Here is a 27,961-nt window from a genome sequence, read left to right as displayed (position 1 = left end):
CACTCCAGCCTGACCCCTCAGCCGGCGCAGCAATGACAGAAAAAGCCACCTCGGAGGCCCCCGCCTGTGGTCCGGAGGAAACCGCCTCTGAGTCTGCCAAGGCACCCAGCGCAGAGCCTTCTGGAGAAATGGCAGCATCGGAGCCTGCTGGGGAAGAGCAGGCTCCCGCACCATAGGAGCCTGCCCCTCAGGCACCGGCCCCCACACCCCCGCAGCCACTAAACCTGCACCTCCAGATGAAGGTGACAAGAGAGGGGGCAGGTGGAGGAGGGAAGCGGGGAGGGAATGGCAGGGAATGGAGGGGAGCGGGGAGAGCTCTCCACCACAGGCCTCTTCATCTCTCCCTACTTCTCTCCCAGACATCCCCGGTGCCCCGCTGCTGCTGGCCGTGGAGGATGTGAGCGACAGCTCAGTGACCGTGAGCTGGGAGCCCCCAGAGAGGCTAGGGCGGCTGGGGCTCCAGGGCTATGTGCTAGAGCTCTGCCGAGAGGGAGGTGAGCTCTGGGCTAAGCCCTGCGTACACCCAGGGGTGGTGGGCTGGGGGGTAGGAGGGACAAGCCCCCAGACCCTGCATCTGGGCCAGTCTGGGGTGGGGGGGGGGGGCTAGATACAGAAGGATGAAGTGCAAGTGGTCCCCTCAACCCACTCACCTACCACTTCGTGCTCACTCCATGTACCTCTGAGGCAGGGGGGTTGTCCAAATGACCTCGGGAGACCCCCTGTCGTCCAGCTCCAGAGAGCCTCTGAGCAAGTATCAGATAGAAGGGTAGGGGTCCCTTGGTTGCTGCTCTGCTGAGAAGGGAAGGAGATGCTGAGTCGCAGAGGGCCCTGCTGGGGGAGGGCGAGCAGGAGGTGGGGACCAGAGAAGCTGGGAGTAGGGGACAGTTGAGAGCAGGAGACCGTGAGGAGAAACGGGGACCAGGGCAATGGCCCAATTCCTGCTGCCTCTGTGCCGTTCACCTCCACGGTGGCCAAGTTCAGCCTGGCTTCTGCCTTTGCCCCTACATTGCTGCATGACGTGGCAAGTGTGTCCAACCCTCTCTGGGCTTTTCTGGCCACCATTCCAGGGCTCGAACACCAGGGGTGTTTGATGCCATTTGACAAGTCAGGGAAGGGGAGCAAGGAAGAAATGAGGCTCAGAGAGGGAGGTCAGCTTCCCCAGATCACCAGGGAAAAGGAAAGCCCCTCTGAGAAGGATGACCATGGCCATGAAGCAGGGGCCTTGCCTGCTCCCCATTTTCCACAGCCTCTGAGGGGGTGCCCATGAATGCCCGGCCCATGATGGTGACCCAGCCGACCGACTGTGTGGAACCTGGCTCCGGGAGACCAATTCTTCCTGCGTGTGGCTGCAGTGAGCTCTGCGGGGGCCGGCCCACCAGCTGTGCTAGAGCAGCCTGTCCACATCCAGATGATCGGTAAGGCCCACCCTTTCGTCTCCTGCTCCCCGAGCCCTTCCCAGGCACCTCATCCAATGGGTAGGAAAACTGAGGCCATCAGGCCAAGGAAACAGGACCGTCCTCTCCCCCCCCCCCATCCCACCCTCACGAGCACAAGCCACGTGCTATCACCAGCTTGCCTTAAGAAAGTTCCAGGTTCCTCAGCAGCAAGCCTCTGGAGGTCAAAGATGCTATTTCCCCGAGTGGCCCAGCCCCCAAGCGTTGGGGGGGAAGGGCTCCCTGACCCCCCCGAACTGAAAGCTCAAGTTCCCCAAGTCACCTGCCTCAGGGTCCCAATGCTAGGAGCCATCCTGTTCTTCCTCCTATCTAATCTGAGCCCCTCCAGCGGCCACGCAAGCTCACTTTCTGCCCATTTTCTGTTCTTGTCCTATGGCCTGGGTTCCAGATCTTCCCAAAGGTTTTGTAACCGAGAGAAGTCTTCGCTTGCCTCTTATCCCACCGTGTCCTGAAGTGGGAGGAAGTGGGAGGAAGACAAGAGTCTACAGAAGGCCTGGGAAGTTTTCTCCATCCCCAGAGGGCAGCGGTGTACTGGGGACCTAGGAGGCCAGCTGCTGTCCCCTTGCTAAGATTTCTATTTGCAGGGTGCATTAGCCTCAAGCCTACCCTTGCTCCCCTCCCAGAGCTGCTCAGGTTTCAGTCTGTTAATGGCAGTGAGTCATTTGGTCTGATCCGAGGTCTCTGGGGACAGCCCAGGGCCCAGGGTGAAGAGAGACACAGGCCAGCAGGTGGCCTTCCTTCTTGTTCCCCCACACCCACAGGGGGACAGTGTTCCCCCACAGTTCTGGACAAGCCCTCCAAAAAGGAGTGAGCTTCATAGCCACAGGAGGGGTCAAGTTTGGATTCAAGGAAATACTTCTCGACTTCAAGGCCCAAGAGATGTGGGGCCACGGAGCTAGTGAGATCAGAATCCTAGACTGTCACGGCTGGTCCATCTAAGCCAAGCAGGTCCCAAGGAGCCCAGGGACTCCCTCGAGGTCACCCAGCCCAATAGCGGCAATCCCAGAGCCTGACTCCCACACAAGACCGTTCACGTGCCACCAAGCATCAGGGAGTCTTCTCTGGGACCTTCCCATCCTCTGAGTGTGAGACATGGCCCTGCCCTAGCAGCCACAGTATGGACACGTTGACTCTAGCCTGGAGGTGGCAGGAAGCCCTCCTGGCTGGGAGGGTCCTGGACCTGCCCCATGGAGCTCAGACTCGGAGAGGGTGCAGGGTCCTGGGCCCTCTGCTCCAAGGCACGGACGGCACTGAAGGAGCCAGCCACACTCAGCACCCACGACTCCATTAACATTCCTCTGGCAGGCGAGGAGGGGATTTCCTGGAGAGAAGAGGGAGGGGAGGCTGTGAACAAAGAGGGACCAGCCAGGCCCTCCTCCTGGGCAGGGCAGGGTGGGGCCCTTGTCCAGAATCCTCAGCTGCTCAGCTGTCCCTTCTTAGCCACCTGGAGCTGCCAAGCATTCCTGGCCCCCTGCAGCTGCCCCTGGAGCATTCTGCTCCTTAGGCTCCCAGAGCCAAGTGCCTGCACAGCTAATCCGCGGAGACACAGTGTTCCTTCCCACCATCTCCTCCCCCTCCAGCCTGTGTGCCACCCACCAACTGCTGCCACCTGTTTCCTGCTGAGGGGCCCCGGCCACCACCACTGCTGCCCCGCCCAGGGGGTACAACGGCAGGGGCCGCTGCAGGCTCCCTTGGAATGCCCAGTGGCTTTAGCGGTTGCACCTGATTAGGTGACGGTCAGGAAGGTGGCTCCCTGCCCTGGCATGGGACTGAAATAAGATTTCAGGAAGGATTTCCCAATTGTGAGACTGAAAGGCAGTGAGAGGGGTGACGGAGAAAGAAGGGGGTATGTCTGCTCCGGCCTCATTTAAGAAGGGAAAGCTCCTAATCCTCCCATGTGGCCTCGAAACAGAGAAGTGAGCAAATCAATTTCAGAGGGGCTTCTCTGGAGGCCCATGGCTGGTGTGGAATGGAAGGAAGGTGCTGGATTCGGAGGAAGATGGCATTGACGCCTTTCCTGGGAATGAAGGCCAACAGGTGCCACACCTGATTCCCCACTAGGGGGAGCCAAGGAGCCCGCCAGGACCCATCTGGAGCCCAGGAATGCCTGGGCTGCAGGGCAAATCCCAGCCTGACAAGGTCAGGGCACCAAGGGAGTGCCCGGGATGCCTACTGTTTCACACCATGGAGGCCCTGACCTCCTGGAACCTCCTGGTTCTCAATTCCCCAAGCACCTTAGGGAATATGGGCCCATGGATCTCCAGCAGTGAGCTTTGCCTTGCCCGCCAAGGAGGCAGCCCCAGAACACCCCTCGGAGCCCTCCTGCCCAGCCAGTGACCCTCACCAGCTGTCTCCTACCCCCGCCACAGTAGCCTCCAACCAGCAACCCTATTGCTGGGCTAAGCCTAAACTCTCACTTTGACGCAGAGGCCCCCAAGATCCACGTCCCCTGCCGTCGTCGTCAGACCTGCATCCGCCAGGTGGGAGAGACCGTCAGTCTGCAAATCCCCTTCCAGGTAGGTGTGGCTCCTGCCCAGGATAACGACCTGGATGGAAATCAGGGCCCCCATCTGAGATGTGTCAGAGAAGCCCAGGGGATGTCAGGATCCCCATGAAGGTTGGCCTAAGACCCACCACGATAGCTTCACCCTCCCTCTGTCGTACACGGCACTCTTGCGACTCTCCAGCCTGTGGACAGGGCGGGTGGTCCCAGGGCTGGCTGGACACCTGGAGAACGAGGCTGTGAGCAGCATGTGTGTCTCCAACTTCTGGTGCCGTTCCTGGGAAGGGCTGATGAAGCCGTTTCCCCTGGGCACGGCTCCAGAGATCCCTGGACTTGAGTGGGTATGGGGGTGCTGGAGCCTCCTGCACCCGCCCCGAAAGCTCCTCCCTTCCGGGGGAGTCCCAAGCCTCAGGCCTCTTTGACCCACAGTGGCCACGCCCTGGACAGCCAGCGAGTGCACGTGTGCACTGGGGACCAGGACTCCGTCCTCGGCCCAGAGCTCCGACTCAGGCCGCTACGAGCTCACTGTGCATCTCGAAGATTCGGAGGCCAGGGCAGCCATCGACATCCTGGTGGTTGGGACGGGGTCAGGGGAGGCAGGGTTGACTTGCTGGGGGTCCAGATACCCCACCTCCTACCCCAGAGCTGACAGCTGAAGGGATCAGACCAGAGACTGTGACAGGAGCCAGATCCTGGCTGGAGTTGGGGGGCGGGGGGGTTGTGGCAAGCCCAGCCTTCCCCCCTCACTCCCTCTTCACACTCTGGTCCCGCAGAGAAACCTGGGCCCCCCAGCAGCGTCTGGCTCCTGGACGTCTGGGGCTACGACGTTGCCCTTGAATGGACACCACCCCAGGACCCAGGCAACACAGAGCTCCTGGGCTACGTGGTGCAGAAGGCAGACAAAATGACAGGGGTGAGGCCTGTTGGAGCCGAGTGGGGTGGGGGAAGTGGCCAAGGTGGCCAGGAAGGCCCAGCCCTCCAAGAGTCCAGGGACCAAGTCCTAGTCTAACTGCCGCCAACCTGACTCCTTGTGTGGCTTTTAGCAAGATCCCTGTCCTCCTTGGGCCTCAGTTTCCTCCTGAAGACTGCAAGGAGTATGTGTGTGTGTGTGTGTGTGTGTGTGTGTGTGTGTGTGACTCTCTGAGGCCCTGCAAGGTCTAGAGCAGTGCTTCTGGAAATGTAATTACGCCTATGAATCACCTGGGAATCTCGCTAAAATGCAGATTTTAACTCAGTGGCTCTGGGGTGGGGACTGAGATCCTGCACTTCCAAGGAGTTCCCAGGTGACTGTGAGTTTGCAGGTCCTCAGGCCACCCCTGGAGTGGTAAAAATCCAGAATTCTCTGAGGACCCCAGAGAGATCATCTGAGTGACCCAGGGACCCCTTCTCCCAAAGCTGGACGGTTCAGCCCCCAGGGAAAGGGCATGGAATGAGCCCCTCGGAGGAAGGGACCGCAGGGTGAGCCAGGTGGGCAAGGGCAGGGGTCAGAGGGGAGGACGACAGGGCTGGGGTTCCCGCAGCAATGGTTCACGGTGCTGGAGCGCTACCACCCGACCACCTGCACCGTCTCTGACCTCATCGTGGGAAACGCCTACTCCTTTCGGGTCTTCTTGGAGAACCTGTGTGGACTCAGCACCTTGGCCGCCGTCACCAAGGAGCCAGCCCGGATCCGGAAGGCAGGTGGGTCTGGGCCTGGGAGCAGACACCAAGCCAGGACTGACTGCCGGGCTCGGCCTTTCCTGGCGTGTCAGCGTCCCTCCCTGCGGGCTTCTGGTGGGGGCCGCGAGCCGGGACGTTGGCTTCCCTCTCCTCACCCCTGCCACAGCTCCGCACACACTCACGCATTCCCACGAGCGGCTGTAAAGAAATGCATGCAGTTGATTGATTTTAACAAACACATCGGAACAGACGAGATGCACCCCTGGGGAGGCTGTGCACTTATTCTGCCGTTGCTGGTGGCTGCCGGCATCGTAGCAGTCACTGGGGCTAATGTGCAGTGTCCCAAGAGAACTGCTCTGAAGGGCAGTGCGCGTGGGCGGGTATTGTCCAGTGAGTTTGCTAAAACACAAGCCTCGCAACCCTGATACAACACCACAGAGACGGATAAGAAAGAGGGGGGTATTTACTGTCTCCACACAGGCACCCGGCCTGCTTGAGTCAAATGTGAGATGCCAAGCCCTTTCTCCCTGTCGCCCTGTGACCTCCAGCTCCCCCCACCCCCATGCAGAGTCTGTGTGGGCTTGGGAAGGCACACTCTTTTCAACTCCGGCCCGAGCTACACAGAATTAGGAAGAAATTTTTGTTTAAAAAAGGAAAGCCAGTCAGGTCTCCCAAGACCAACAGAAATGAAATATGGTATCTCTGGGTTGTAGGTCCCCAGCCTCAGCCAAGAGCTTCTCCTCTATCCAGTCTTCCTGCTCATTCCCCTCTCGGTCCCCTCGCTGACCCGCCCAGCCATGGTCCCAGCTTTCCTCTGCCGCTTTGAGACATTCAGTCTCTACGTTCCCACACGTTGGCCACCCCTGGCTTCCAAGATCACAGGAGCCTGGGATCCTGCCACAGAGCTCCTTCATCCCACGGCAGCCATGAAATGGCTTGTCGCCTGCCCTTGTGATGCTAAGATCCTTCTCCAGACCAGCAGCTCTCTGATCAGAGAGCCATGGTCCTCGTGTAATTTTCTACCCTTTAAACCCCAGACTCACCAAGTGATATCAGGCAAGACACGCATCCATGAAGGCCTCAGTTTCCCATCTGTCAAATGGGGATAACACACTCACGCTTGCAGAGGGACACGATGCAGATTAAATGAGCCACCTAAGTGTAAGCTATCGTGATTATTTTAGGAAAATGGATGGGGTTAGTTCTAAGAGGTCTACTCCTATAACCTCGAATTTGCCCCCCTTTCTCTCCCGAACCCAGATATCGTTGCCAAGCCTAAAGGGTTTGTCGAGCAAGACTTCTCAGAAGCCCCTTCGTTTACCCTGCCCCTGGCTGACCACACCTCCACCCCGGGCTACAGCACTCAGCTCTTCTGCAGGGTCCGAGCACTGCCCAAGGTGAAGGGGTGAAGCCCTGCTATGTCCTGGTGGGGGTGGGGGCGGGCGGGGCAGTGGCTTGAATCCATGCAGGGAGCTCCTTCAAAGCCCATCCCAGCCCTCCTCTGCTCTCGATGCTCCCCTAGCCCAAGATAATCTGGATGAAAACCAAAATGGACATCCAGGGTGACCCCAAATACCACGCCCTCTCTGAGCAAGGTGTCTGCACCCTGGAGATCCGGAAGCCCAGCCCCTTTGATCTCTGGGCTCTACACCTGCAAGGCCATCAATGTGCTAGGGGAGGCATCTGTGGCCGGCCGGCTGGAGGTCAAAGGTAAGGTTATGAGGAGGGTCCTCCCAAGGACAGGAGAAGAGGAGAAGCCACCGCCTCTCCTGCTGGGCTAGATGAGGCTGGGTGCTGGAAATCAAGGCAAGACAGAGGGTGGTAAAGATGGAGAGGTCTGGCTGTCAGAAGGATTTTCCAAGTGGGAGGTTTGCCCGGTGTAGGGAAAGGAGGTAATAGAGTCTGCCACTCAGACTGATCCATTGACTGGGGTGAAGGGGTGTAGCCCTGAGCCCCTCTTGTCCCGCTGCCCCCAACTCGGGGCCCCTGCAGCTGTCCCCCTCCCCCACTCTAACTGCGGCATCTCTTCCGGCCTCAGCCACGCACTGAGGAGCGACAGGAGGCTGTGATGAGAATGGTAAATGTCTGGACCCGCTGTCTCTGGGGTCAGGCAGGGGGTGGGGGTGAGAGGGGAAGGTGGTGGTCAGCTCTGGGTACAAATCTGCAGCGTCAGGCAATGTGCACCCGAGACAGGGGTCTAGCCTTGGCTCTGCGTGCCCTTAGACCAGGGCACTTCCTTGGCAGCAATGTGGGGGCGATGACCTATGCCTCACCTTCCCTCCCCAGGGGGTTCTGAGGCTCTAGACAGGCAGGGAAGTTTCCCGGAGCCGCAGAGGCAGAGCTCAGAGCTGGACATGGGGCCCCTGGGGCAGGAGGCCTGGGAAGGAAAGAGAGGGCCTATGTCCCTGTGCCCTGTCTCTCCTCTTCAGAGGGCAGGTGGAGCCCAGCCCTGCCTAACAGCAGGGCTCATGACACGTGTCCTCTGCCAGGTGCTGCAGACCAGGGGGGGTTGGGGCCACCAGGCTCAGCATCAAGCTCCACGGATGCCCCAGACCCCCATTTCTGTGACAGCAGATGGCTTTGCTCCCTGGTACCTGCCTAGCCTCCTCCCCGAGAGGCTGGAGCCCAGGAGCCAGAAGTAGGCCTGGCGGGCCCCGGCCAGTCTCCCTGGGCATGCGAGGGGGCCTGGAAAGTGCAGAGATTGGAGAGCCCCTGCAGAGAGCTGCAGCCTGGGCGAGAAGCACTCAAATAAAGGCGTGTGGTGTTAAAGTGCGGGGGCCTCTGTGACCACGAGCATCGTTGTGATGGGGGAGGCGCTGTGTCCCGGTGACGGGGGGTTGATGTGTCACCGTGAGGGGGTCTCCACGAATGACATCCTGAGGAAGGTTCCAGTGGGAGGGGACTCAGGATGTCATGGGAGGGTGGGGAGTTCCAGACATGAGCTTTTTTTAGGATCTCGCTTTCACAGTCAGGGTTTGCTATGCCTACAGCCTAACTACGCGAACAGACACCCTCTTCTCTGGAACCCTCCTTGCTCTGAACGCCTCCGTATCTCCCCTCTCCCTGCTTCCTCCCCATCCCCACCTCCCCCCCCCCATTGCTCCTCTGTGCTGAGGTTGTCTATTGCCCTCAGATGGTTGGGCGGTGGGGTGGGTAGCCAGGGGTGTGCTCTCCATCAAGGTTCACAGTCTTTTATTAGTCAGGTGGCCCTCCTTGGGAGCCAGGGAACATCCTACCTCTGAGAAAGGGAAGGGCCTGGACTCAAGGCCTGGAGTTGCTGTCCACGCTCAGAACCCTGCCCCCCTCCCTCCATACACGGGGCGCCCGAGTTTGGCAGAGGGCGGACCCTTCCCCAGATGCTCTAAAGCCTAGACTGTGCAACAGAGCCCCAAGCCCCTGAAAACTGTGCTAGATGCCAGGGATACCGAGGGTATCTAAGTGCCAGCAAGACCTCCCCTCCCTTACTCTCAGGACTGTGGTCTCCCCTGGCCTGTTCCAGCCTGGTCCATGGCATCCCAGGAGTGCCCAACCTCAGCACTTTCCCTTGGTCCCCTCCTCCCCAGGCAGGCAGAATGCGCCCTCATGTTGGCACGTCTGGGGCTCTCCTCTCCATCTGGCCCAGAAAGAGCAGAGACGGATGTCACTTAGGGGAGTCCAGGCCATCACCAGGGGCTAGTGGAGCTGGTTGGCCCAGATGACGGGTACATTCGAGGCTGCACCTTGGGACACTCAGGGCAAGAACAATGGCTCAGTGCTGCCACCTGGTGGCTGCATGAGGCCTGCACATCAACTCTATACCCAGGCTCCTCTACCCAGGAGCCTCTACCTCCGGGGGTTGGTGGAGAATAAAGCAAAGGTTGGGGATGATTTCTGGATCCGCCGTTTCTGCTTCTCCCAGATATAAACCTGGGCTCCCCAGGGCAAGGAGGGCAGGTACCCTGACGCCCAGCAAAGCTGGGAGTTCAGGGTCCCGGGAGGCTGAGACGGAGGCTCCTTGATTCCTGCCCCTCCGTGGCTCTGCCACCTTCTCCTACAGAACAGGAGAGAAAGCAGGGCCATGAAGCCCAGTTTCTTTCTCTCCATCCACGTTGGAGGGGATCCTCTCCTTTCCTTAGGCTTGGTCCCAGGGTTGCATGACCACCACCAGAGATAAGCAGGCTCCCCTAACTGCCATGGGAGCCCAAGCTTGCCCTCCAGCCCACGTGGCCCCTTTGCAGCCTCAGTCTCCCCAGGTCAGTCCAGCCTGAAGCACCGGGCTGCCTGTGGGATGGTCACACAGGTGGGGAGTTTCAAGCCACTTTCCTCCTCCCCTCAGGTCACCTGGCTCCTTCCCCATGAACGGCCCCCCCCGCCAAACCTCCTCCAGAACCCAAGGTGCAGGGCATCCACACCCCACAGCCCCGCCAGAAAGGCTCAGGGAGTGGGACCGGTGGGGAGGTGGGACTGGGCTGAGATGCCCCTGATGGGGGCAGGCAGACGCAGTAGGTGGAGTCTAGTCGTGGGGCCCCTCTTCCGGGGGGTCCTCATCAACAGGGGGTGCGGGCCGACAGCGGAAATGGTCATTCCAAATCTTAAGGAAGGTGACCCGGAACTTCTGGATGCGGAAGGCGTAGACGATGGGGTTCATGGCTGAGTTGCCATGCGTGAGGAAGATGGCGACGTAGATGAGGATGCTGGGCTTCTGGCAGGAAGGGCAGAAGAGGGTGATGCAGTTAAGGATGTGCAGGGGCAGCCAGCTGAGGGCGAAGAGGAAGAGGATGAGGGCCAGCGACTTGGCGATCTTCAGCTCCTTCCCATAGTACTTCTGTGGGTCGCCAGAGGAGGCCGACACCTTCTTGTTGAGCTGTTTGCGGATCAGGTAGAAGACCTCCAGGTAGATAAGGACCATGAGCAGCAGGGGGGGCAGCACCCAGACGAAGAAGTTGAAGTAGACCATGTACTCCATGCTGATGACCTTCTCAAACTCGCACTCAATCACGGGCTCACCCTCGCTGCCGTTGGCCGCCCAGGCCCGCTCCACCTCCCCCAGCTTGTTCCAGCCAAACAGGGGTGTCAGGCCCACCACGAAGGAGAGGATCCAGCAGCCGGCGATGGCCACCGCCGCCCTCCGGGGAGTCACCACCGTCTTGTACCTGGGGAAGGGGAGGGCAGAGTGTGAGTCCCCCCCCACCCCCACCAGGCTCCATCAGCCCCTACGGGGCCCCGAAAGGAGGCTCCCGCCCCAGCCAGGACCCAGTGAGTGGGGAGGTGCCGGTCTTTGGCCAGAGGTCCGAGTCTCCAGGATCCAAGATTTGGGCCAGAGCTTACAATGCACTGGTGCATCTCACCTGCAGAGGGTGGGAAGCCTGGTTAGCATAAAAATCATAACAAACGAAAAATCAAGATTAAAAATCAGGACAGAAAACAACAAAGGACCTCCCGGAAGAGTTTTAATAAAATCACCAAAGTAAAAATCAATCACGTGTGCTCGGCACGTCCCCGTCGGTCACCTCTCGTCACTGTTTCACGACAGCCCTCGCGGGGTAGGAAAGCACCGGACGAATGAGTGCCCATCTGACAGATGAGGAAACTGAGGTTCCAAGCAATCACGTGATCCGCCCAAGGCCACATGGAAGGTGGTGGCACTTTCCTGTGCTTCCTCACACACGTCTACACTGACCAAAAACAGCCAGAGGGTTGAAGAACCACTCTTCCCCTTGGGCCAGCTGACTCAACTGTCGAAAAAAGCCTTCCACACCTCCCTCCTGTTGGCCCTGCCCCTTTCCTCCCTACCGGTGCCCCCATCTCCCCTTCCATGCTTACCTCCCCTTTCCCCTTCCAATCACTGTCCATGCGTATCTCCTGAGGGCTTGAGTTCAAGCACCATCTCTGTCCCCCAAGCTGATGGAGAATTATTCTCGGGAAAGATAACTGATGGTCACTGAGCATTCGCTGCAAACAAGGCACATGAATGCATGCATGCATGGGTGCACTTGCTGCACAGATGGGGTGTTTTCTGTGCCAAGCGCCAGTCTCTGTGCTTGGTATTAGGTAAAGGACCCTGGCCTCTCCACAGCTCACATTTTGGGCAAAGAGACAGACAACATGAAAATAAATACACAAGACAATTACAGGTTGCCGTGTGTCCTCTGAAGGAAATGAACAGATTATGTCAGGGGATAGAGCTTTCCAGCCTTTTCTGTGTCATGACACACGGAGAAAATGAGAACATCTGGATGACACGGAAAATGGACGAGGCTGCCCATGGGCGGTGACGGCGCCCCCACCGAGGGCAGAGAGTTTCAGCGTCCTGGGAGCTCCCCACTTCCCTTTAAACCAATCCAGCCAGTAACCAGCATGTCTTCTGCCCACACACCTCCCTGGAGTGAGTGCCAGGGGCTGGGGCCCGCCCGGCCCTATGCCGAGGAGCTGGCTCAGCGCAGCAACTTGCCCAGTTGTTATTTTCCAATGCAGCCTCTGAGATGGATGGAGTGCCCTCTTGAGCATGTAAACAGCTCCTGAGACCCACAGGGGTGGAAGGGGAGGCCTCCCTAGGACTCCATTTGCTTCTGTCCTGTGCCTGCAGAATCCGTGGCTTTCTTCTTCACGGCGATGATACTTAAGGTCCCTCTCACCCTGGACACCTCTCCAAGCACCAAAGCCCCCTGCTCTGTGAAGGTTTATAGGGATGGGAAGGGGAACGATTTGAGGGGAGGGAGAAACCAGATCCCCTTACCCCATCTAGAGAGCAAGAACTAGAAGGGACTTTAGGAACCTCATTTCCAATCTCCTTATCGTTCCAATGGGAGAAATGGGGACCCTGGCTGACTCTGACACCTTCAGTGTGGTGCCCCCTCCCCTACTCTGATCATAGGGTCCTCGTGTCCCCGGAGCACCAAGATGCCTTGAAGGCACCCAGTTCGCTTGTGCTTCCTTAAGTTTTCTTACACATAATCCTTGCTATCTGGCTGCAACTGAAGCCCATTCCCACCTCTTGGACCACCAGCAGGATGGCCAGCCTGGTGCACACACTGAAAGTCAGAGACTGGAATTTGCAGCCTACTAGATCAACCCTTTCTCTGTAAAATGAGACAGTGGACCCCACTTCAGATGGTAAGGACAGAAAAAATAACATAAGGGAAGTAGTCTGTGAACACCCCACCAATGCTCCTGTGCCTGAGCTCCTACCCCTCGAAGCCCCTAGAAACGCTCCCACTTGGAAAACCTCCAGTGTCTCTAGATGTTCAGCAAAACACAGCCTAACGGCTCTCAGATATCTGGCTCCGGGCTCATTACTGATGATCTGGAAGTGCTCCCCACACATCCCATGGTGGAAGAAGCTCTGGATGAGTCTAGGGGGCAAGACCAAAGGAGCACGGACCGTTCTGCCGGGAGAGAAGGCTGACATTCCCATGGCTGCCGCGAGGTTGGGGGAAGCGGGTTTCCAGGGTGGGCCTCAGCAGGACCAAATGGGGCTGCGGCTGTGGAAGGCTGGGGGCCAGGCACCCCCCTCCTGACCCCACCACCGCGGCCCATCGCACATCCGATTTATATCCATTTATCGTTTACAGAGCCCTGTACATTCACGTCTCAGGTGATCCCCACAACCACCCTGGGAATGCAGCACGTAATGGGATTACCATTTCACAGATTAGGAACTCCAGGCCCCGAAACGGCCGATAACTTATCAGGGTCTCGTGACTCTGAGACCAGTTCTCCTTCGGGGCACCAGGCTCCCTACAGGTCACTTAGATACAGGCTGACTGGCAGAGTGGCAATGCCCCTTTCCTACGAGCTTTAAAATGGGAACATCTGGACCCTGTCCAAAGAGGGTCTGCCCAGAGATGCGGGGATGGACAAGGTGACCTCATGTTGTCATCTAGCCTGGGGACTGGGGGGACGGGGGGGTGGGTGGGAGCGGGGGGCACCCAGGACCCACACCCGGGCAATGATGACCCACTGAGAGAGGAGGTGGGTACGGACAGTAACCCAGGTGCAAGAGAGGGAGGAGGCAACTTCTCACTAGAGAGGCGCCCACACCCCTCCTCCCCTCACCCTTCCTGACTGGAGCCCCGGGGTTAAAGCTTTCCTGGGGCTCCTCCAGGGCCAGGTCCCAGCAGACCTGCAGCTTAGGGTATCAGTTCTCATCTGTTTTTCTTGCTATTTTCTCCATGGTGGGAAAGGGCTGGACCCAGGACCTTAGCTGAGGTGGGGCGGGCTCTCACAGGAAGGGTTGTGTCCCAGGACCAGGGAGAAACTCACCTCTCCCCACACGTGGGAAAGAGAAACAGAGGCTGCAAGTCCTGGGGCGCACATGGGGTGGGGCAAGTTGAATGTTCTCCCATGCTTGGGGCTATCCCTCCCAAGTTGGGGCCTGAGGCCACACCACCCCCGCGGCTGTGTTGGGAACTAGCCAGACAGACGGCTGTCCTCAGGAGCGTGCAGTCTCAGATAGACATGGGGGGGGGGGGGGGCGGCAGGGGAGCAAACTTTGGAGACATCAAAACACAGGGCAGGCAGCACCTTCCGGATGTCATTGAAGGCACCAGCCCCATCACCTCAAGTATCTCCCTCACAGTGCTGAAAATCCCACCATTGGTGAGATAGATCCCTTTGGGTTAAGAATTGGCCTCTATGGGTATGATTTTTAAAAGGCAAGACAGCACTAACTCAGGGTATGAATTCGCTTATGAGCCAGCACCTTCCTGATGACAGTGAAAACATGGAAAGACCGTGCACCTGGAGTAGAGGGGTGGCAGGCTCCAAGAGGGAGAGGAAGAGCTTCGGGAAAGAGGGGCAGGGGAGTTCCCATCCCTGAGCGCCGGCCCGGCTGAATGAGGAAGAATCTCCTACCACAGATGCTGCCAGGGCAAGCGTGGTTCAGAGGCGGACATAGGGGGAAGGTCTACAAATCCCACGCTCAAGAGAGCAGGGCAGAGGATGCCGTTGCCACACCCCTGCACACTCTGGCAGGGGTGCCACACGGGAAGGGGAGGTTCCGGAGGCTAAGGGAGGGGGGCATCGAAAAAATAACAGCTAATTGATCAGTAAAGATGACAAGAACAATGCGGATAGGAGCTAACACTTACTGATATTTTTCGTGGGCCAGGCACTGACTAAAGACAGTCCTATGAGTTAGGTATTGTTATGGTTATTATTTCCATTTTTTTCAACTACAGGAACCGAGACTCCGATGATGAGACCCGTCCAAGGTCCCTCAGCCAGACAGAGGCAGAGACAGAACTTCTAAGATTCAGATCGTTCCAAGTCCAAAGCTCAGGCTGGACCCAACTCTGGCACTCCCGTAAGTTGGCGTTGAGGGGGGTTGGAGGGTGGAACCCCAGAGTGGAAGGGAGCCATGGTGAGCCTTGCCTGCTCCAGACAAGCTGCTTGGATTGAGCCGTTCTGAAGATGCCATTAGACCTGCCTGGGAGCCTCCCTCCTCCCTCCAGGTCTGACCTCTTCATAGCCCCCAGACTGGTCTGTTCATGAGCCGCCTAGATGTTTAGCGGCAGGTGTCGGGGCAACCCAGCGGGCAGGTGCCTCCCTTTGATTCACTAAACAGATACTCACTGGGCACCTTTAGGGTTCAGAAACATTGAAATATTGAAGAGAACGGGCTCTCATGAAAGTAACTTTCTCGAAGCAAGGGGACAGGAAATGGACGTAAAAAACAAATAAACAGATCAGCTCAGACAGTGAAGTCAACAGGACTCCCCGAGGGAGTGAGTAGCCGCTGGGCAGAGGGGACCCTCTGAGGAGGACACGCTGAACTGAGCGCCGAACGATCACCAAGAGCCAACCAGGCAACGATGGGGGCGGTGGCAGCGGGGGGTGGGCAGAGCCTTCCGGCAGAAGGCACGGCCGGTCCACTTGAAAACTACAAAAATTTGAAAACACACTAGTAATAGGCCTTAAGTGTGGAGGGCTTCATGCTGCTATAGTAAGTTGGTTTTGAAAATTATAAACAAAACAAAACAAGGTAAGGCAGGTGCCGGTGCTGAGGCCGGAGGTCAAGGCACAGAGAGCAGCAAGGGAGGCCAGTGAGGGCAGGGACCAGGGCGGGTCAGTCACAGCTGTGGTCAGGGACACACCTAGGGCCGGGAGGGCCACCGTAAAGGTTCTGGGGTGTATTCTAAGTGCAGGGAAGCCATGGCACGTAGAAGAGTAATGTCATCCAACGTCTGTTTTTAAAAGCTCCCTCGGACCGCCATGTGGAGAATGAGTTGTGGCCGGGAAAGCAAGAAAACCACAGGGAGGCTATTTTAGCCATCCAGGCAAGAGATTAGGTGGTGTTCTCTGGTCGGCACAGGGGCAGGGGACAATGGACGGCTTTAAGACGCACTTGGGAACCGAGCCAATGGGACCTGCTGCTGAATCTGGCCGTCCAGGTGAGAGGAAGAATCATCAAGCTGATGCTCATGTTGTGATCCTGACCACTGGGCAGAGGGAGATACCGTTTCCTAAGTCTCCCCGACCCCTGGCTCCTCCGGGGGCCCCTCCCCTTACTCTGAACCCCAGTCCTCTTGCCCACGAGGTCCACACCGCATCACTGGGCCCTCGCTTCTGTCCAGCTGGGGGCAGATGCTTTCTGTCCATCTCCCCTCATTCAGATCTCAGCACAGACGTCACTTCCTCAGAGAAGCTTCCCTGACCGCCCTGCAAGACAGCCCCCATCACCCTGTACCTCTTGCCCTGTTTAATTCCTTTTTTTTTTCTTTTTTCTTTTAGAGAGAGTGAGAGAGAGAGAGTGCAAGAGTAGGGGAGAGGGGCAGAGAGAGAGAGAGAGAGAGAGAGAGAGAGAGAGACAGAATCTCAAGCAGGCTCCACGCTCAATGCAGGGTTCGATCCCACCCCCCCGGGATGATGACCCGGGCCAAAATCAAGCCAAAATCTGTCAGACACTCAGCCGACACAGGAAGTGATAAGCTCTATCAGGAAAATTAGGGCCACCCAGGCGCCCCTAATTTTCCTGATAGAGCTTATCACTTCCTGTCTCTCTCTCTCTCATTCTGTCTTCACATATGCATACACATATATGCATTTATCATCTGTTTCTCTCCAGCAGAATGTGAGCTCCGCTCAGGACAGGGCCCTACTTTGCAGGCTCACCACCGCAACCCCGGTACCTCGAACAGCGTTCAATCACTATTTGCTGAACAAATGAATAGATACGTGTAGAAACGGGTAAGCGAATCCACACGGCCATTTATTCAATCACTTATGATTTATCCCATGATAAATAAAATTTATTCAGTGAGAAATAAAAAAATGATTTATTCAATCATCTACGATTGGTTGAGGACCTATCACAGGAGTACATCTCAGGGCACCAGAAATAAAGATTAAATGGTAGCTGCTCAGTTGGCGAAGGTCAGATAAGAAAGGCGTAGCCAGAGCCCTGGAAGTAATCATAGAGCCCTGGTTGAGAAAAAATCATTCCCTGGTTCATTCCCCACTGCCCTGGGAGCTGTGGGAGCCCACTGATGAACTGGGTAACTACGGGTCTCCTGCTTAGGTCCTGGGACGTAAGGCCGCTCTGACGAGGGCCTCTTACGAGAGGTATGAGAAAGAGCCACCAGGTCACCAGCCAGCCCCCAGCACTTCCACGGCGGCCCAAAGCCCAGCGCTGCCCCTGCGAACCGTGGCCAGAACTAACTTCCCCAGTCTTCCAGCCCGCAGCCCAGAGAAGATGTCTCCATCTCAAGCGAAATCCTAGTGGGAGCCATGGGCGTGCCCCTCCTCATGGGTCCCGTGCCTCACGAATAGGCTCCTTTTCACAGATAAGATTACTTCCAGTCAGAGGCCCTAGCTGTGCACAGAGGGGAGGCCTCTCCCTGCCCAGAGCCTCCGAGGGAGGATCTTCCTGCGCATGACGAGGCACTGACTTTTCGGTGGACCCTGAGAACGTGAGCAAAAACCCTCCTCAAACCAGGCCAAAGCTCCGAAAGTCACCTGGTGATGAACAGACCACAAGACGGGGGCAAGAAAGAAGAATCTGACAGAGAAAAGAGAAGGGGGGAGACCCGAAAGATCTCTCTTTGGTGGATGGAGAACTTGCCAAACAGAGGAAGTGTTCAGGGCACTTTGTCACTGCACACACAAGACCTGGGCCTGAAGCTGGCTGTCCCCAGCCTCCCTCCTCCTTCTGCCCTGCTGTGTGTCACCAGGGGCTGAGCCCTGCAGGCTGCGTTTCCCAAGCTCCTGAGTCGGTGGGGGTCTGCGGGTGAGCACTGGAGCACCGAGGGAGGAGAGGAAAGCCAGGATCTTTCTACCCCTCTCTGTGAGTCTTATGCAGCCGTTACATCGGCTCCTTGGCCTTACCGCCCAGCAGACATGCCCACCGTGGTCCCAGCTTCCACCAGCCCCTGGGCCCCAGGACCCACCTCCTCCCTTTGTCCCTCGGCCCAGGGCTACCTTCCCGTGGCTGCTAATCTCTGGGTTACCTCACTATCCCATTTGGCCTCTCAGATGTTTCCTCACCTGCGGAACCAATTCCTGGCATTCAAGGCCCTCAGCCGTAAACACCTCAATGATCTCTGAGTTCCCCGTTAGACCCCAGCGGCTCAGAAGTGAAGCCAGAACAGGAAGAACTGAACACAGTCATCACAGAGAACTCCCTGCCAGGGGGATGAGAGAACTGACCAGACTCTTCACAAGTATGTGTTGACTCAAAAGAGAGAGAGAGAGAGAGAAAGAAAGAGGGAGAGAAGCCACATGGCCGTTTTGGAAAGGGCTGAATGTGGCCTTGTTGGAAGACAGGGGTGATGAAGTGTCCTGTCAACTGTTGAGGCCAGGGAAGGTCCTCAGGTCTGGCTGTCCCTGTTTCCCAGTCACGTGGCCAGAGCACTGGGCCCGAGGGCTGGGGAGGGGAGCGGGGAGCTGTCAGCGTGTATCTGCAGCCCTACGGGTTGGAGAGTCGGGTACTGAACCCTCCACCTCTCCTTCCCTCTTCCTCGGTGTCTGAGAAGGAGCGAGGCTACATTGTTCTCCCCTCCTTCCTGCCTCCCTTCTTATCAAGAATCTTGGCCACTTGCGACTGGAAACTTGGATCCCAAGACCAGGGAAGTAAGGCTTTCAGACTATTAAACTACTTCCTGCAGAGAAATTCTTCCTCCCAAAGGAGAACAGGAAACCAGATACAATCAAAGGTGCTGGGCACACTCCAGGGGCCAAATATTTAACAGTTACATTGCCCAGGGGAGTCTGGATCAGGGGTCATTGGGAGGGGCCAGGATGCCTGGGTCCTAGTAACCCTGCCTTGAATTTTGCTCACTTCAGACCCTGTGGCATCAGCTACCGTGTCTGATACGAGTGTCACCAGTCCCCAAGAGGGAAATCTGTCTGATACCTCCAGGACCAGCCCAAAGGCTACAGAGAGAAGGAGCGGATGCTCTGAGCAACTTGAAAGAAAAGAGCGGATAAATTGATTAGGTCATTAGTGTAAATGGGCCTTGGAAATAGCTCCTGGTCACTTGCTAAGGACAGATCACTCCACAGCCTGGTGGGCAGACCATCAAGTGTGCGTATGTGATTCAGAAACCAGCCGCCTCCCCACCCCTCCCCGCTAGAGATTCAGAGCCTCTCCCTTGGATCTGGGAGCGAGCAGAAAAAAACATAGCTCCTGCCCCAAAGGAACTCTCTGTCTGACAGGTAGGCACAGCCCCTGCCCAAAGGGAGCGGCCAGGGTGACGAGAGAGCAGCCCCTGCCGAAACACACGAGGCCGAGGTTCCCGGCATGAAGCCCAGGCTCACAGGCTGCACGTGTAGCTGGCATCACCAGTCCTGCCCCAGGCCTGCGTGCCACCCCACGAAGCACCTCTTCTCTGTGGGTGTGCCTTCCCTGATCCTTACAGAGAGGGATCTGGATTTGTCAGAGCTGCAAAGGCAGCTGCAGGGGGTAGGGCGTAGGGAGCAGGGTTCTCTGATTCGGAGGAGGCACATTTTCCAAGTACATCTGCCTGCCATCCTCAGTCCTTTCCCCCAGCCCAGGGTGAGTCGGAATGTCCCCGAACAGACGATGCCCTGGGTGATTTTGAGACGCAGTCACCTCCTCCCCACCCACCATGGGAAGCAGCTCTCTGACTCCCAAGGCCAGGTGTGGCCCCACATCCCAGTGACCGGGTGGCCCTGGAGAAGGAGGGGGTCTGACCTGATCAGGCAGCTCGGGGAAACCGGACCCAGACCTCGGCATTCCTGGCCATTTCCTGCTCTGAGACTTAATTCTCTCCTGCTGTCAGGTAAGGCCAGGATGGCAAAAAGACCAAGGCCAAATGGCCCCACCTGCCGAGGGTGACTTTCTGACTCATTTGGTGGGTGGGACGGAAAAACCCACCCTGTCTGCATACGGATTTAATGGCCTGTGAGTGGTTGGTGCAGCGAGGCCTTTACTGTGACGACCGACCGTGGTGGTGAAGGGCCAAATTCCTTTTCCAGTGAAGTGGAAAGACCTGCCTCTGGGGAGAGGGACCTGATGGGATCATTTCCACAGGCCTCTCTGGCCTCTTCAGACAGTGGCCACTGACCAGAGGCAGCCAAGAATCTTCCAGTGTGTCTGGCACGTCAGCGGGGCAGGGCAGGAGGGACATGGGAACGTGAGCACCTCCCTGGGCTCGAGAGCACAGAGGGGCCCGTGCTGCCTGTCCGCGTGGCAGCAACCTCAGGACCCCCAAAGAGACAGAGTCCTCCCTTGGGGTCCTTCCTTGTGGTGTGGGTCAGGAGAGAGGGGTTCCCGTCCAGGCTCTGCTGGGAGTGAGCTGGTCTGGGTGAGACCCCTCCCCTTTGGGGCATCTGTGTCCTCAATCGAGATGATGTGGGACTGAGCCAGATGTCTCCCAAGCTCTGCACGGTGTGCCCCCTCTTCTGGAATGCGTTCGATCATCCTATATAGAGAGCTGAGCTTGGCGCTAACAGAAAGCGGGGCTGGAGGGGTGGGGGGGTGGCCTGAGACCCAAACTCCTCTCCCAGTGCGGGGAGGAGGGGCCCGAGGGCCGTGGGGGTGAGGCACACACAGTCTCCCAGAAGGGAGTTCCTCCCCTCAGCTTTCGTGTTCTAGCTATGTGCCCCACAGACAGGACGATGGGCAGTGACAAAGGCCAGAAAGAGAAAGAGGCGTGTGGGGGGGGGTGAGTGAAGGAGTAAGTGAATGAAGGAAGTGTGCTGCAGAGTCAGAGTTCGCTCTGTTGACTGAGTTGAACGAGTTCAAGCTGCAGCTCCACTGGTTAACAGCCCGTGGCCTTGAGCAAGTGACGACTGGAGCCTCAGCTCTGTCCTCGGCACAGTGGCCTTCCTGAGAAGACGCCCTTTGCTGGCTCACTGTGACCGTGGGGCTGGTGCGCTAACTTGTCTAGGCCCTGGGTCAATAGTGGCAGCTGGGGCCTAGCGTGGTCACCTCACCTTATCACTTCACCACCCAGGGGACACCCCTGACTCCACTGGCAAATACGGTCAGCTCCTAAAGAGATGCAAAGCAGGTTGCAGGGACACAGATTCAAAAGTTGCTGGGGCACCTGGGTGGCTCAGTCGGTTAAGCGGCCGACTTCGACTCAGGTCACGATCTCGCGGTCCGTGAGTTCGAGCCCCGCGTCGGGCTCTGGGCTGCCAGCTCGGAGCCCGGAGCCTGCTTCCGATTCTGTGTCTCCCTCTCTCTCTGCCCCTCCCCCGCTCATGCTCTGTCTCTCTCTGTCTCACAAATAAATAAACGTTAAAAAAAAAAAAACAAACTAAAAAAAAAAAGTTGCTTGCTTCATTTTGGAAGACTGGCCACATGGCTTCAGTTTCTCTTCGCAGGAGCTCTCCCACCTAACTCAACCTTGGTACAGAATTAGTCTGTGTTCCCTGATCTGCCCGGGGTGGGGAGGGAGCAGGGGAGGATGGGAGCTTGCTCAGCCCCGCACGAAACCCCACACAGGGCCCTGGGCCCAGTAAAGCTCTCTCGGGGGAAGTGGCCGGTGTGGAGACTGCAGACAGCAGCAGGGCAGACTCAGGGGGAGCCCGCGTTCTTTCTCCTTCCTCCCTTCTGAGCATCTCCTGGCCTAGAAACCACAGGATAGTCAGCATCTGCCTAAAAGCCTATGTCCATCAAGGGACCATAACGTAACCCCTGCCAGGGAGATCCCATGCAGACTCCAGAGCATCCCAAAGGCAGTAGCCCAGCTGGGACCCAGGAGACAGGCCTTCTGCGCCGCGGCTGAGCCTGGAGTCACAGGCAATGCCTCTGCCAGACCCTCCCCAGCCTAGGAGACGGGGATGCTCGTCCTGGGGAGGCAACTGTTCCCAGGGGGCTTCCTAACGTTCAGAGCCTCCAGCCCTCTCCTCTAGAAAAGATGTGACAGATGGCAGGATGTGGGAGGACAGAGAGGGCAGGGGCAATTCTCCACCTTGGATATCTTTCCAGAGTCCACTCCCACCATCAGGCCTCCACTCCAGATCTTCTGCTTTTATATCAGGAAATCCTTCCCAGGTCTAACTCCAGTCCCTTCTGCTGCCTCACCATCCAAAAGCGGGACTGCTCTTAGGACCTGGAAGGAGCTGTGTGTTCCCCCCAGGTCCTGGCCTTTCTCCCCACGGACATCCAGCTCAGTGGGGTTTGGAGCCCAAATAACAGCAGTGAGAACCCCAGCACTTTCCCACGGTTGCTGGTCGGCATCTCCCGATGCTTTGTTTGCCGTGTATCTCACTGCACGTGTGCATTTTCACCGAGCCCCACACGGCCAAGTCCCCGGCCAGGCCCAGCCCAGACTCCAGTCCTTCCCTGTCAGCAGCACACGGGGGGAGAACGGGGCAACAGCCGCTGGCCCTGAGCCCCGCCAGCCCCCCACCCTGCATTGGCTCAGGTGGCCCCCCTCTATTCTGCCCCAGCCACGGAAATGAGCTGGGGGGGGGGGGGCTCCAGAAGCAGTGGAAGGGGGGACACCTGCACCCACCCACACTCCCCCGGGTGGACTCAGGGAGGGCACAGATCCCCCTTTCCAGGACAGCACGTGGCAGGAGGTAGGATGTTGGCTCTCCTGGGTCACAGATGGAGCCTGACGCCCTCCTCCTCCCCACATGGGACAATAAGTTGAACTCTTTGTTCTCCTCTGGAGCATAAAACCACAAGTACCCCCAGAGCAGCACCCAGGTCTGCTTCAGTGTTGTGTCCTAGCAGCTGCCGCGATGCCTGGCACACGGTAGGCACCCAACAATATTCGGGGAAGGAAAATGGATTCGTATAAAACGCTCAATTAAAACCAGAGAAGGCTGAAAAAGAGGGGGCAGGTGGAAGAAATAAGGAACAAATCTAATGAAATAGAAAGCAATTACAAACACAGTAGATATTAATCCGACCATGTCAATAATCACTTTTAATGTGGATAAAGTCAGGGGCGCCCGGGCGGCTCAGGTCATGGTCTCACGGTTCGTGAGTTCGAGCCCCGCTTTGGTCTCTGCACTGGCAGCACAGAGCCTGCTTGGGATTCTGTTTCCGCCTCTCTCTCTCTCTTTCTCTCTCCCTCTCTCTTTTTCTCAAAATAAATAAATAAACATTGAAAAAAATAAAAAAAAAAAGAAGTGTGGATAAAGTCTGAGGGAGGGTCAGAGGAAGCCTGCTCCCTCCCAGCAGACAGAAGACCCTGCACCAAGCACACACAGATCAGGCACCTGCTATGGGATCCTCAGGATTTCATGCTTGGGTCCTGCTTCTGTCACCCAGCCCAGTACATTTAGCCAGCTTAATTCGATAGTTGTAGCAAGAGTCTAACCACACTTCCTTCTGCTGCAAGGCCAGCCTTTCTCCTCACTGCCAGCCCTGGGAGGAGGTGGGGCCCAGCCTGTTCTCTGCTCTGCAGGGAGCTGCCCTGCACCCCTGTCCTTTGCACAGAGCAGCCAGAGCGGCTGGCAGCGTCCCAGAGCAGGGGCCCGGCGAGGCAGCTTCTCTGAGGGCTGATCGATAAACTCATTTTCAGTCACTCCCACTTCTGCAAAGCCCTGTAAATCACTCACATCTGCTACGACCCTGGATGGCGGAATCTCACATTACGATGTGTGTGGGGGAGGAGGAAGCTTATTAAATCAAAGCCCTTTTTTTTTTCCATCTACCATTCACGAAAACTTCAAAGCGTCGTGCTCAGAGCTGGAAAAAGAGGATGCAGAGGGCTGGCAGTAATGGGCCTTGGGGACTCAACCAGGCAAGAATCAGGCAGGACACGCACTGCCGCCACAGGGGTGAGGGAGGTGGGGCTGGGGGCACCGAAGTGGCTTTCCTGATACCAATGCTGACGATCTGGGCTACTTAGAAGGTCCACCTTCGGGGGCCCCCAACATTTTTTAAAATTTTTTTTTAACGTTTATTTATTTTTGAGACAGAGAGAGACAGAGCATGAACGGGGGAGGGGCAGAGAGAGGGAGACACAGAATCTGAAACAGGCTCCAGGCTCCGAGCTGTCAGCACAGAGCCCGACGCGGGGCTCGAACTCACGGACCGCGAGATCGTGACCTGAGCCGAAGTCGGCCGCTTAACCGACTGAGCCACCCAGGCGCCCCGGGCCCCCAACATTTAAATCTTGCAGAGGCCCGACCACGTACCCCTCCCCTTCCTCAGACCTCCTCGGCTGGTACTCACATCCCTGACAGCCACATCGGTTGGCCGGGGAGCAAGAATTTCCAGGTTAACCCAGCACTAGCAGGCTCTTAACAGGCATTAGAGGGCCTGCCTTTGAATCAGATTCAAACTTGCCGCGTCAGCAAATTGTATCACCTCACAGAATCCTGGCTTCTGCATCTGTAAAATGGAGCTGAGATCTGCCAGGCCCAGCTCCCGGTGTGTCCCTTGTCACCGTCTGGCATTGAGTTTTGCACACAGTCTCTCCTTCCCTCTTTTCTCAGTCATCCCGGGAGTGATTTGCCCAAGGTCATAGCGCTGCTGACCGGAACTGGAACACCTTTGGAACACCTCCAAAGGTGGTGTTTTGTGTTTCACACATCTGTGTTCCCGTGAGGCTGTGAGGGAAGGGAGGATAGGGACCGTAGCCTTTCATCCCTTGGTGTCTCTTGTCTGAGCCTCTCAGACTATAATATGTGTGGGTGGCAGGACCCAGTGGCACTCGGCACAATATCTGGCACAAGAGTAGCCCCCCCGCACCCTTGTTTGGGGAGAGGCTGACTGAGGAGCCCAGAAAAAAAGGAAAGGCATTGTCTTGTATCCTACAGGAAACAGGAACACAAGTCCCCGCCAGGTTCATCGCAAAGCCACCCGTATGACCTGTTCCTCTTAATGGATAGCTTCCCCCCGCACCGTGCAGACAGAAAAGAGCCAGCATGGGAGAAGAAAGGATAAAGACGCTCGCCACCTTGGCAACATGATAATGACACAGCCCAGCACCATCGCAAAGCGCTTCCCAGCCAGGGATCCTACTTGTTGCAAACAGCTTGCCAGGTTAAAAAAGAACAGACTGTTGCCATTTTACAGATTGGAAAACTGAGGCCCAGGAAGGTTCAGTGCGTGCCCAAGGCCACAGCTTGGCTGGCTAGTGTCTGAGTTGAAATTGAATCCAGGTTCCTCTGACTTGGGCCCAGTGCTCTTTGCAGGATGCACTCTCCCTGTGGGTGGCAGAGAGGTCCTCCTGAGCCCCTCACAGCACCCCCTGCCGCCAGGACCCAGCCCAGGGCCTGCTGGGAGGCCTCTCTAGCCCGTCTCCACCACTCTCACCTCTGTGGACCTCGTGGGATCATTTCCGTTGCCCTGATGCTGACAACGCCTCCAGATTTAGCTTCCCTGCGCTTGTGATTCAAGCGGCCGGGCAAACGAGCACGTGCGGGCCCCGGGGCCTGAGAGAAAGCAGGCAGGGCCTAAAGGAAACCAGGCGGCAGGCCAGGCCTGCACCCACTGGCCATTTCTGCCCCAGAAGTCTCAGCCATCTTAGCTCAGGCTGTGCCGATCCATCTCGCCGTCTGCAAAATCTTGTGTCCCGTGTCCATTGCCGCCCAGAAGCTCTCTGAGGACAGGGGCTGCGGTTCCCGGTCTGGAAATCCCTGAGCACAGTGGCAGTGGGGAGTGGGTATTTCACAAGTGGCATCCACTTTGGTATCTGGCAGGCGCCAAGCTCCAATCCAAGTGTTGCTCCTTAGGAGCTGGGTCACAATTTTCAAGGGACTCTACCTCCCCGGTTCCTTATTTCTTTAATGTGTAAAATGATGCTGATCGCAGCCTTTCAGGACTACATAAAATCAAATATGCTGACAAAGAAGGCGCTCAGTGCTGCTCCCGACACCGAGGAGATGCTCCCCGGGCAAGCATTCCCTTCCCACCAGCCCACACCTCTCCTTCCTCGGGACCCCCTCATCCCTGCACTCATGGAAGAGCCTAGAGCAGGAAGGGAGGTGCCCAAACACTCTCTCCAGGGCAGTGATGGAACACACCCCTACCTGTGCACAGGGCTTTCTGCGCCTCCCAGGCCTGCAACTTCCCCAAGGCTGAGCTCCCCAACGACGGCAGGCCTTGGCATGCATGTAAAGGAACCCCTCAAGCCACACTGGTGGATGGGAGTGTCAGCTGTCCACCCCAATCGCACCAGAGACAGAAGACACATGCGCGCGCGCGCGCGCGCACACACACACACACACACACACACACACACACACACACACCATTATCCATCCATCCTCCCCCCTCCCACCAAACAGCAGGAAGGGGAAGAACAAGCCCCATGACCCTGGAGGGAGCCGTTAGGTTTTCACGTATCACCCTCTCAAGAGTCGCGTGAGCCAAATATTATTACTTCCATTTTCATACGTAGCACCTGAGGGCTCAGAGACTTTGCCTAAGGTCAGAACACGTAAGTAGCAGAGCCCAGGCTGGGAGGGCAGTGTGGCCAGCCTGACTCTCGATGCACTTGGGCCTCTGTGCCCCTCGGCTCCCCTATCCTTCATCAGACTCCGCACGGACACCGCTCAGCGGATCCTGGTAACACCCCCGAGAAGCCTGCATCCTTTCTACCCGTGAAGGTGGGGCGAGGTGGGGTGGCTTGTCCGAGTGGCAGACCCGTCAGCCTCTTGGTTCCCAGCCCCCGGTCTCCCTCTGGACTGGCCAGACTGGGAAATCACTTCTCCCCACCCCCCCACCCCGGTTCAGGAGAAGGCCCCCTGTCCTTGATTCTCCTCACAGGTGTCTTCCTTGAACATTTTTCCTTCAAGCCTTGCCTGCAGGCGGAGCTCAGACCCAGGCCACGTTCTGACAGGCCTTTTTTAGGCCCCTCCTCGCCTCACTGACTCCAGCAGTGGGAGGAGACATCTCTGCGGACCCCTGGAGGGCCAGGGGCTGCCCCATCACCGGGGAGTTAAAGCGTTAAAGCCCGGGCCAGCCTGCACCTCCAGTCACTGCTAGTTCCTTCCCGGCCAACCTCGAGGCGCGCCTCCCGCCTGGTGTGGTCCGGGAGTCTCTCGTGGCGCACACCCTCCAGCCTGCCGGCAGCCAGCCACCGCCCGGGGGCCCATCTCACAGCCCATCTCGCAGGAGCCAGGAGCTGTCGGCACCTCCAGCAGGTGGTAGACACCCGAGAGGGGAGAGGCTTGCTCTTGCAACACCAGCTCCAAAGGCAGACCTGGCTCCTGTGCCAAGCGTCGGGCAGCACCCACTTCCTGACCCTCCTCATCTCCTAGCGGCAGCTCTCCATCTGGCTCCTGGGTCTCTGCTTCCCTCATGCACCTCCAGCCCCGCAGGAGACATCAGCTCCTTCTGCTACCTCAGCGCCGGGCAGTCAGGCCAGCCCTTGGGCAGCACCTGGAACTGCAGGCCAGAGAGCAGATTTGGGGTGCGGGTGGGGTGGGGTGGGGTAACCCTCCCTCCCCCCCCATTCGTCCCCGCGCCAACATACCCCTGAACAACGGAGCCATTCTCCCCTCCCATTGCAAGAACGGTGTCTCGCAGGCAACTCTTGGTGGTAGGGATGGGGATTCGGCCCATTTTGTGGATGTGAAAACTGAGACCCAAAGAGGGAAGTGATTTATCCCGAATCACCCAGCTTAAGCGTTGGAGTCAAGGCTCAAATACGGATCTTTTCATCCATCCATTCAGCCGTTCATTTAACACTTCTGGTTACATTTGGCAGCTATGTGACTGACAGTGTGTTGTTCAGCCTCTCTGAGCCTCAGCTTCTCAGAAAATGTGGAAATTAGGGAGTCCGTATAAAGTATTCAGCGTAGGGCCTCACACATTTTAGGTGCTCAAGAATCACTCGCTACTGTTACCATTCATTCGTTGATTCATTGGACCAGTCATGGGAACAAAAAATGGGCAGAAAGCATGCTGGGCACCATGGGGACAGAGATGCATAGACCTGGACCCCCACCCCCGCAAAGTGCTCGCAGGCAAGTGACGGAGATTACCTCC

The 27,961-nt window shown here is 57.5% G+C and overlaps 2 protein-coding genes across 4 annotated transcripts in view; one reads left to right on the top strand and one right to left on the bottom strand.

The window, feature by feature from the left end:
- The first annotated feature begins 32 nt into the window (after positions 1-32).
- On the top strand, positions 33-8,258 carry MYBPH (myosin binding protein H). The gene is given in 14 exon segments (XM_042924781.1): positions 33-209; positions 212-242; positions 360-494; positions 1,247-1,296; positions 1,298-1,415; positions 3,882-3,974; positions 4,338-4,443; positions 4,445-4,534; positions 4,729-4,870; positions 5,478-5,637; positions 6,877-7,013; positions 7,139-7,252; positions 7,254-7,326; positions 8,188-8,258. Coding segments are annotated over 14 exon segments (1,497 nt in total).
- A 533-nt stretch (positions 8,259-8,791) lies between these two features.
- The window catches only part of ADORA1 (adenosine A1 receptor), a 34,136-nt gene continuing 14,966 nt past the window's right edge, over positions 8,792-27,961 (bottom strand). For all 3 annotated transcript variants that reach the window (XM_042926008.1, XM_042926006.1, XM_042926007.1), the window contains one exon: positions 8,792-10,748. In XM_042926008.1, coding sequence (XP_042781942.1) covers positions 10,109-10,748 — 640 coding nt within the window. In that variant the 3' untranslated portion in view covers positions 8,792-10,108. The remainder of the gene's footprint in view (positions 10,749-27,961) is intronic.

The sequence above is a fragment of the Panthera leo genome, chromosome F3 (assembly GCF_018350215.1).
Source record: "Panthera leo isolate Ple1 chromosome F3, P.leo_Ple1_pat1.1, whole genome shotgun sequence".
Taxonomy (NCBI): Eukaryota; Metazoa; Chordata; class Mammalia; order Carnivora; family Felidae; genus Panthera; species Panthera leo.
This window is presented reverse-complemented; position numbering and strand designations above follow the sequence as displayed.